Raw genomic sequence first — 9,802 nt, 5'->3', positions numbered from 1 at the left:
CATGGGGTCCCCGCCGCCGCCGCTGCCGCCGCTCCCGCGGGCCGCCGCACTGCTGCTGGCGGCCGCCCTGCTGCTGGCGGCCCCGGCGCGGCTCCGCGCCGCTCCCGAGGAAGAGCCCGGTAGGAAGAAGGAGCCGCCGCCACCGCCGGCGGCGCAGGGAGCGGAACCGCGGGCTGAGGTGAGGCGGGGACGGGCCGCGCCGGCTGCCCGCGCTGTGCCCGCCGCGGCAGCTCTCGGCCGGCGTCGCGCCGCGCCGTCCGGAGGCCATGGCGTTCCGAAATTCCCCGCTTTTAGCAGAAAAAAGGAGGGCTGCAGGACCACCGCATCCTCCCCTTTTTCTGCTAAAAGAGGGATATCTAGGTCCGGCATGGGAAGGGGGTCAGCGCTCTCTTTCCCCCGCAGAAGCAGCTGAAAGCAGGCTTTGTTGCTACTCCGAGCCTGCCGGGTTTTTTTCCCCTCAACATTTAATATAAATTTCTTTGCGTTAAAACTTGTTAAACAGTGTTCTCGGTGAGGGGATTCTAGTGCCACTGATCACACAGAGGTATGGAAGAATTACTGGCATTTGGCTTGGTGTAGCACATGGAGCACGCCAGATGGTCACATACCCGAACCAGAAAACAGAGTGCTGAAAAAGGTGAAGGAGCTCTGGGAAGTCACAGTGTGTCACACAGAGCGTGGGAGCTTCTAAATATCAACACCAAAAAACTTGGAGCACTGCTGAAAGTGGAATGCTGGGAAGCCGTCATGTCAAAACATGCTGCGGGGCTGTCTCTGCTGGTGGATGTGCTGGAACAAGCTTTCTCAGCCATGCCTGGTCAAGGATGTGAACACCGACACAGAGATCTTGTGCCTTGCTTTTGATCATAGATACCTTACTGTGTGTAGAAGTGAACACTTCGGTGAGTGGGTGGGAACTGGAGTGTGCTGGTCTGGTTTCACCGCTGGAGTGTCTTAAAGTTAGTTTTCAACAACCACAGAGCAAGTGCAGAAAAAGCTGATGAAAACTTGCACAAAATTTGCCTTGGGCTCAAACTGAAAGAGCAGAAATATAGGTTAGATATTAGGGAGAAATTCTTTCATGTGAGAGGGGTTAGGCACTGGTACTGGTTGCCCAGAGAAAGTTTGGATGCCCCATTCCTGGGAGTGTTCAGGGCCAGGTTGGATGGAGCTCTGAGCAATCTGGTCTAGTGAAAAACGTTCCTGCCCATTGCAGGGATCTTAAAACTAGATGATTGCTAAAGACCCTTCCAACCCAACCCGTTCTGTGAATCTATAACATTTTAAGGCATCTGAGATGCAAAGATTTTGCAAGGGAAGAAAATGATCCTGACCATTTTTGAACGGGCTTCTTACTTTCCTAAGGTATCATAGTCATTCAGTTCTATTTTGAAGCACTTACTAATACTTGTATCAGAAAACTGTTTAAGGTTAAGGTCATAAAGTGGGTAAGTATTTTAAAGATTGCAGTATTAGACCTGAGCTGACCATGTTTTGTTGTAATGGTGGTTCTCATGTTCTGGTAAATAGTGTGTAGAGTGAAGTAATGTTTTAATAATCAGCAGGATCTGGTCCTCTTGCTAAGTGCCTAACTGGCGATTTGAGGTGGGTGGCAGCCAGGAACTAGTTAACAATCATTAATGAGCATGAGAGGTACTTAAAATGTCACTCTACACAGTATGGTATGACAGGAGAAATACAAGGCTCTGTACTTCTGTCTCCTAAGTGTTAAAGCCTAATTGATGAGTGTTTAGGATTTGTTTTGGTTTTTTCTCTCCCCCCTCCCTCCCCCCCCCCCCCTCTTACAGAAAGGCTCCTCACTAGTTGCTCCAGTCCACATTGTCAGTGACGAGTCAGCTGACAAGACTAATTTGGGCTTTATTCATGCCTTTGTGGCTGCTATATCGGTCATCATCGTGTCAGAACTGGGGGACAAGACCTTCTTCATCGCAGCCATCATGGCCATGCGGTACAACCGTCTGACTGTACTGGCTGGTGCTATGCTTGCCCTGGGACTGATGACATGTTTATCAGGTTAGCAGTCTGTTTTTTCCTTTTTGTTTTATCTCTTAAGAAGTGACGGGTATGTATTTATCAAAAAACCTTATTTGGAATGCGCATAGTACATCCATGCAGTTTTCTCTTTTGTGGAGAGTGTGAAGCTTTTCCTGTGGAGCATGGAATCTCAGATGGAATATTTAGGCTTTTGGCTCTAATGAAGTCGTTGTGTTCCCTAGGCTTCAACAGGAGTTTAAGGAAGGGGAATGAGATGGAGAGCCTAAGCACTTTGTTTGATTTTTGGACCCTGGTTTCCTTTTTTTTTGGTTTTTTTTTTTTTTAGCTCCTGCCGAATTAGTGTGCCTGAAGGGAATGTGGGAGTGGCTTCTGTTTTTCCTCCTAAGGCAAAAGATTCTTTATATGATGACACATTTTCCTCATCTGACTTGTATTCCTGCACACGTAGCTGTTTGGATTTGTGCTGGGAACTGCATAAGTGGAAGATGAAGGGGAGGGAGTAGGAAGTAAGGTATCAGGTGGCACTTGAGGAACCTGTAGCTGTGGGCACTTATGTAGCTGTGATTGTAAAATGGAGCAGCCTTCAGGTACATCAGATGCAGCACAGAGTTTGTCTGTGTGCTCATTTCTTACCATGCCCATGTCAGAAATACTTGAAATAGTGGTGATTGGTGTGTACACACTGGAGACAGCCAGTTCACTGGCTCAGGCTGCTTGGCAAGGGTTTCTGTGAATGGTTTCTGGGTGTGTAGCTGTTGCTGTGTACACTGCTGCGATTATTGCAGTTTTAGTTAGAGCAGTTTCCACTTGCATTGTGTGTAGTTTCTCCTGCCCATTATGGCTCTCTTCTTCTATACAAATTATTTCTTCAAATCTTTCTGGATGCTTTCTCATAAAAGCTTCCTTTTCTGCTTTTATCCCTCAGTTTAGAGGTTCCCAATTATTTCTTCCCTTTTCAGAAAGGAACTTGTTTTGTTGTTGGGTTCTTCCTCCCCCACACCCTTTCCTTCTCCTATCTATTGCCCTTGTTTTATACAAGCTGAGTTTGGAAATTCCTGGGGGGTTTGCCCACCTTAATTTCATGAAGACATGCTCATTTAAACTCATTAGTTCCAAATAATCTACTTGAGATATTTTTTCAAGCTGTGCTTGACTAAATAAGCTGTCTTACAGTTCTGATTATTTCACTGTCTATGCTTATATATGTAATAAATGCTAAGAAAAAGATAGCTTTTTTTGTCTAGCTTTCTTGCATTGTTTTACTGTAGTATTTTCAGTCTTTTTAAAGAAGTTTACTTTAACTCCTGGTTAATTTAGCTGTGCAAATAGTACTGCTATTCGTGTAGGTATGTGCTGTGTTTATAAGCCTGATTAATTTTGGTCTCATATTCTTACTTCTGGTAGTGGCAGTGCAGAGTTATTTCTAGATCATGTAGTAACTTCTGAGTGTATTTTTCAACTAAGAAGGTGTGTACAAGAAAGCACACATGGTAATATGCTTTCTTTTAGCTGATTGCATGTGGAGTAAAAAAACAGCAGAAATACTTGTGAGTTCATGGTCCAAGCAACCTTGAATATAAGGTGTGGAGTTTTAATTTCTTCCCATTTATATAGGCCTTTTTCTGTCAAAAAATGCTAAGTGGTCTTACTTTGTGAAAAGTAAGTACTCTGTCCTGGATACATATTTCTTATTTAAGAACTAGTTTTGGCTTAGTTTGATCACCTTCAATACTTCTAAAAGATGCACTGTGGAGGTTGCTTTTCCATCTCTTAAGTGGGATCTGCCTTTGAAATAAAGAAAGATCAAAGTTAGTCACATTGTGTGTATGGGGGGATGAGGGAAGTAGTAATGTGCACTTGGCAAAGGAAGACAGACATGGATTCACCCAGCTGGATGGTTTGTAGATATGCCTGATAGATTTAACTTGTTGATGATCTTATTGTAACTTTATCTGATAAATTAAATTATTGGAAAGAGATGTTATCCAATATGTAAATGGAATTAACTGGGGTACAGTGTGACTAATCTAACACAATTACAGATGGTAGTTTCATGGTGTGCATGGAGAAAGGCAGGACTGGATAGACCTTGATGGGAAAGATAATGTTGTTTGGACTGGCTCTCAGGAACAACAGCACCCCAACTTTGGCTGGAGTGCGTTGTCTGCATCTTAGTGGACTTCAGCCTCTGGCATGACTGGTAATGGTTGGAGCGCCTAGTGTGTTATCTTCCAAAAACTTAGAAAATTATGCAAAAATAACAAAAGACGCAATATTTATTTATCAGTGGATATTTGGATTTCAGACTTTGCTAGCAAGCATTTCTTAGAATGTGGGAAAAACAACTATGATCCTCGTGCTTATTTTTTTAAATGACACATTTGTTTTCTTTTCAGTTTTGTTTGGCTATGCCACCACAGTTATTCCTCGTGTGTACACGTACTATGTGTCTACAGCACTGTTTGCAATCTTTGGCATCCGAATGCTACGGGAAGGCTTGAAAATGAGTCCAGATGAGGGTCAGGAAGAGCTGGAGGAAGTTCAAGCAGAAATTAAAAAAAAAGATGAGGAAGTAAGTAATAAAATTGCTGTTGGTTACAGCTGGTGGAAGAATTACAGCCGTGAAGCTGCAGAACAGCACTGTCATGTTTGGGGTGTTGGGCTGTGTCTGTGATTGGTAATCTGACACAGAAAGTGTGTGGTAGATAGGACAGAAGATGTCCCTGGAGGCTCTTTTAGCAGGTGATTCCAGTCCTGTGGCAAGCCTGGCTTCTTAGGACAGAAGGGACCTTCTGCTTAGTGTGGGTGTTCTTGAGGTGTTTTTAATGCATTACTAGTAGAGGACACCGACAGTTCATTCTTGGCTCTACTTCTATTTCTTTTTATGGTCAGACGCTTTATTTGTAAGCAGTACAAGATGGACAATAATCAGAGGTTAGAGCTGATTACAACTATATATGTGTGTGTATTTACACATACATGCACGCATATACTTAGCATTTTTTTTGCAATGGTGACTGTATAAATAATATGTTGATAATGCAGCAGTCAGTGGCTAACAACATTCTAGAAACTAAATGTCTAGCTGTATTGTTAAGTGTTTCATTTGGGTTGTTCAGATGACATTTTTAATTTTATGGTTATTTCTTTTTTTTTTTTCCCCTTGACCTCCACAGCTTCAGAGAACTAAACTGTTAAATGGGCCAGGAGATGTGGAATCTGGGCCAGGCACCACTATACCTCAGAAGAAGTGGCTGCACTTTATTTCTCCAATCTTTGTTCAAGCTTTTACTTTAACATTTTTAGCAGAGTGGGGCGATCGTTCCCAATTAACAACCATAGTCTTGGCTGCCAGAGAGGTGAGTGTTGCAGAATCCCTGCTGTTCTTTTGCCTTCTTTGGGTTGCCCTTAGAGAGGTATGAGGCAAAATACTCTTGGGAGGTATCAGATTCATACCTGCTGCCTTGATGTGGCTTAGTGTGTATCTAGACCTGACAAGAAGGGCACTGAAGCTCTGTAGAGTATTAAAACTACTGTTACATGATTGGACTGCACTGGCATTTCTAGAAATAGCTGCTTTATATCATGCAGCCGAAATCAACTGGATTTTGTTACAGTGTTGAGAGATGCTACAGAACAGATGTTTCTTTGCTCTGTGCAGTCATTAAGTTTTAACTGGGTAACTTTAAAAGATAGTTCCATTCCATCGAACTTAAAACTGTTAGATACCTCAGATACCTCTTGTTAAAATATGAGTTCATATGGTACAGTGTATAGAAGGACAATAAACTCTAAACTGCTGGGCACTAAGTAATGCTGTAAATTAAATTACATTCATTGTGATGATTAGACTGTACATAACTGGATTATAGTTAAGGAAGATGAAGGCTTATAGTCAAGCTTTTAATAAATATAAGTAGCCTGCCTGTGCTCTTTCATGCATTGAGATAATTTACATTTCTTTCCCTAGGACTCATGCTTCTTTTCAGGTGCACTTTCAAACATTCCCTAGGGATAAATCAGGGCTGTGTAATGAAGGAGGCTGTAATCTGCAGGAACCTCTTGTCTCCATTACAGTGTAGGGAAGATGTTTAGAGCTAATAGCAGGAGAGGATGATCTCATTGTTCAGGCAGTTACATGCCATCTTGGAAAAAACAGAAGCCCTACAGCCTCTGCCCAATTTGCTGGGCAGGTTGCTTAAGCCCGTCTTTTCATGGGGGATTGTTGGCTTCTGGTTTGCATTTTCTAAGTGTCCCATTAGGAAGTGTCTGTCATACTCTTTGGTCTGGTTTGTGAAGTGCTGAGCATTGCAGTTAAAGCCTGTGGGCTGTCATACCTCTAGAATATGAAATGTTCATAAGAGTGCTACCAAACAAATGCTACAAAAACTTAATTTAAGGTATCTTGATACTGGCTTTCAAAATCAGTGAATAATTATGATGGAATGGGGCGATGAGATCCACCTTCTGCCAGTGAGGGCTGTATAGGTAATTGCTGGCTGCAGGGATATCCAGAGACTCTGGGTCCCAATCCTGGGGCCCTGTTTCTTCTGCTGGCCCAGCCCTGCTTCTCCTGCACTTCTTGGTGCTTTCCAACCTGCCAAGTGCTTGGTGGTCACCACCTTTTCTCACTGGCTTGTGGTTTTGGTTCTTTTGGGCCAGTGAGTGTTGTCTTCAAATGATAGAATTTCTTAGACAGTTTTGCTGTTCGTCTCTTTGAGATTTCATGCATTCCTCAGGTGATGGCAGCAGCTTTTTTTTTTCCTCTTGGAGCTAAAAATGTGACATAGAGATGAGCAGAGGACATATGCTGTCCTTAACCATGTCATTTCTAAGGAGATCTGAGAAACCTCTTTACGTAGTACAGTTGTTCACACACTGAGGAGCTGCTTGTTATTCAGTGATGTGAAAAGCTGTTGTTGACAGTAAATTATAAAATAGTTTCTTATCCTCTGGACTTTCATGCTTCCCTCTTTGGATGATGGAGGGGGGTAGAGTGTAGAGCACAAGTGGGTGAAACAGGGCAAAGAACTTGGAATGTTGTAGCTGCTGAAAGCTTTCATTTGCAGTTCAAGGACTTATTTTTCTCTTTCTTTATAGATAGGTTGGTGTTCTTCCAGCTGATGCATATTGTGTTTTTCAGCAGCTGCCACCTTCCCTCTAGAGGTTGCTTACTGTTTTAACTACAACGGAGCGATTTCTGGATCTATATTTAACAACTTAAAGATGTTGCTTGGCTGAAACATGCTATATGCTCCTATCTTAGGCTGGATTTAAGTCTGTCTCACCAGCTGATGTTCACTATTACTAGTCTTTAAGACAGTGCTGAATGGCAAAGCAGAGGAATCACCAGATGTATCCTTCATGCTTGGCAGTCTGCAACCAGGGAATCAAAGCACTGCTCCGAGGTTGTTGTAGGACTAATGGGTTTTTAACAGTGCTGATTTATCCCTTTGTGCTTTTTTTTCCCCCTCAGGATCCTTATGGTGTGGCAGTAGGAGGAACAGTGGGACATTGCCTATGCACTGGTTTAGCAGTTATTGGAGGGAGAATGATAGCACAAAAAATTTCTGTTAGGACTGGTAAGTGAAAGCTCACTCCAACCAAAAAAATGTAATGCTGGTAATGTTTGTGGTGTAAAGGGCTGCATGCTTGGGAATGGTGTTTCTCAAAACTTTTGGAAAACCCGTAAACTGGTGGTTTGGATTTTTTGGGGACTTTTTTTGAGCCTGTCTTACATCCCACCTTGTTTTGCTTCACTATTAGCTACTCCTTTTAGGAGACCAAAGGAAGGAAATACACTATTTTGAATGGTCAGTATTTATTGTTTGACAGTGGATAATAGAAATTCTGTTGCAATTCTGAGTCTAGGCCGTCAGGTGAGCAAGAGAACTGCATACTAGTGACTTATACCAGCCATATAAAAGCCTTAAAAGCTACTCTGTGTGGCATAAATGTATTTTTTTTTTATCATACCTGCTATCTGCAACAGGCAGGACCAGTAAGGTTGCATTGGGTTGTTTGTTTTTGCTTAGCTTGGGTTGCAGCTTGCTTCCACTGTCAGTCCTATGATGTGGGAGATTTCTTGCTCCCAAGAATAATCCTGTGAAGCTGTTTCCTATATATGTTAATTCAGAATATTTATTCTGTAGTTGCAGAGGTGGTAAAAAAACCCAACTTCGTTGCTTAAAGTGAAACAGGCATGCTGTTGTGTTTGTTTTCCAAGGAAGGTGGTGACAAAATGCTAATCTAACAATGATTTCATATGTGCCAAGCACAGTGTGGATCTTGAGCCACAGGAATAGCCTTAGATTAAACCAAAGATCCTTCTAGCATGTTAGTTTGTTTAAAGAGTCAGAGAACATATACAGTGGTGCTTTCCCAGAATTCTGTCCCAGTCTCTAGCAGATTGTGGCCATTGCAAGCAGTTAATGTTTTTGATACTTTTTCTTTCAATACAGTTGCCTAAAATTTGCAAAAAATGCTAATTATGTCAGTCCCAATTGATGGCTTGCTATGGCATGAGAGTATTCTATCCTATTTTCTGCCCTACAGCCAAATACTCAGCAGCAGTTGTTAACCTAGTTTTATACTGGCTCAAGTAATGAGTAAAACAAAGCTTCCTTCTGTGGGCCAGAATATATTCTTGGAGATGCAGTTAGACAGTGGGTTGGCATATGGGCATCCCCATACTGAGCTGGAAACAACATCCACTGCTTGTAGCACAGATTTTTAAGTAAGGTTATTTGGGAATCAGACATTTAAAAAAATAAAGTCTGTAATGTGTCATGGAAGATAATTACTTTTTGATATCTAATTTCATCTTGGTTTGTGTTTCCTTTTCAGTGACAATCATAGGAGGCATTGTCTTCTTAGCATTTGCATTTTCTGCACTATTTATAAGTCCAGACTCTGGTTTTTAAAATTTTTCATTGCTGTAAAAGAACAAGGATTGGAAGCATCAAGCAGTTTTCCTTGTGCATTTTTGTATATAATGTACAGAATTCCAGTTAAACAAGTGCTGAAGATGACACACTGAACTTTTTATAGCGGATGATTCATGGGACTGATGCATTTATGGACAGCTTCTGCAGTGGAGATCTGCTGATTGTCTGGTTTGTTTGTGCTGTGGTGCCTGCTCCCACAGTGGGATTTGAGTGGTTTTCTCACTTGCTGGACCCAGCTCAGCTGAGTTCAAGGATCTACTCTCTGAAGTATTGAGAATTCCTCTTTTCTTCTTCCATTACACACAACCACCTTTCCTGTTTCTTCAAGAGCTGATTCTTCAGGTGTCTTAAAGCAGACTGTGTCTTGTTCCATGTTGCTCAACAGCAGGTGTTAAGGAGAAAACTGCTGGCTCCCACCTCCAAAGATGGTGGTTCCATGGTGCACCTGAGGCTGGATAATCTAACCAACAAGAAAGCTGGGAGCAGTTCCTATGCCATCCAGTGGCTGAGCCAACCAACAGAGAATGTTACAAACTTAATTTAGAGGGAAAACTTCTTAATCAGGGATTTTTATCAGGAAATTGATGTGGGGTGATTAACAACCTACTGTGTTCAATATGCAATCTGGCTGGAGCTAGTATTATTTGACTTTTTTTTTCTTTTTTTTTGATTTTTAAATATTGAGGTATACAGAAAGTAATGAAGTGGTCCAACTTAACCATATTCCATTCCCAGGATTGCGCAGTAACAGAATTCTTAGGTTTAGATGTGTTCCTGATTTTTCTTTTTAGGAATAGAAATGTAATCTGGAAGAGTATTAATAAAACATAGTGTCTCCA

General features: G+C 42.0%; 1 protein-coding gene across 1 annotated transcript; it reads left to right on the top strand.

The window, feature by feature from the left end:
• The first annotated feature begins 1 nt into the window (after nt 1).
• Nucleotides 2–9,802, top strand: TMEM165 (transmembrane protein 165). Its single transcript, XM_042053313.1, has 6 exons — nt 2–178; nt 1,809–2,034; nt 4,413–4,588; nt 5,193–5,375; nt 7,493–7,598; nt 8,863–9,802. The coding sequence occupies exons 1-6, from the start codon at nt 2–4 to the stop codon at nt 8,937–8,939; spliced, it is 945 nt and encodes a 314-aa protein (XP_041909247.1). The 3' UTR covers nt 8,940–9,802.

The sequence above is a fragment of the Corvus kubaryi genome, unplaced genomic scaffold, assembly GCF_017639235.1.
Source record: "Corvus kubaryi isolate FWS band 111438036 unplaced genomic scaffold, C.kubaryi_AGA036_p1.0 split1-131, whole genome shotgun sequence".
Classification (NCBI taxonomy): domain Eukaryota; kingdom Metazoa; phylum Chordata; class Aves; order Passeriformes; family Corvidae; genus Corvus; species Corvus kubaryi.
The sequence above is the reverse complement of the archived record's forward strand: the minus strand, read 5'-3'. Positions and strand labels throughout refer to the sequence as shown.

Bases quoted from the DNA above. Each gene is read 5' to 3' on its own strand.
- TMEM165 (XM_042053313.1), top strand. From the start codon at position 2: ATGGGGTCCCCGCCGCCGCCGCTGCCGCCGCTCCCGCGGGCCGCCGCA. The intron at 179-1,808 runs GTGAGGCGGGGA...CCCCTCTTACAG, and splicing joins GAGCGGAACCGCGGGCTGAG to AAAGGCTCCTCACTAGTTGC. The intron at 7,599-8,862 runs GTAAGTGAAAGC...TTTCCTTTTCAG, and splicing joins AAAAATTTCTGTTAGGACTG to TGACAATCATAGGAGGCATT.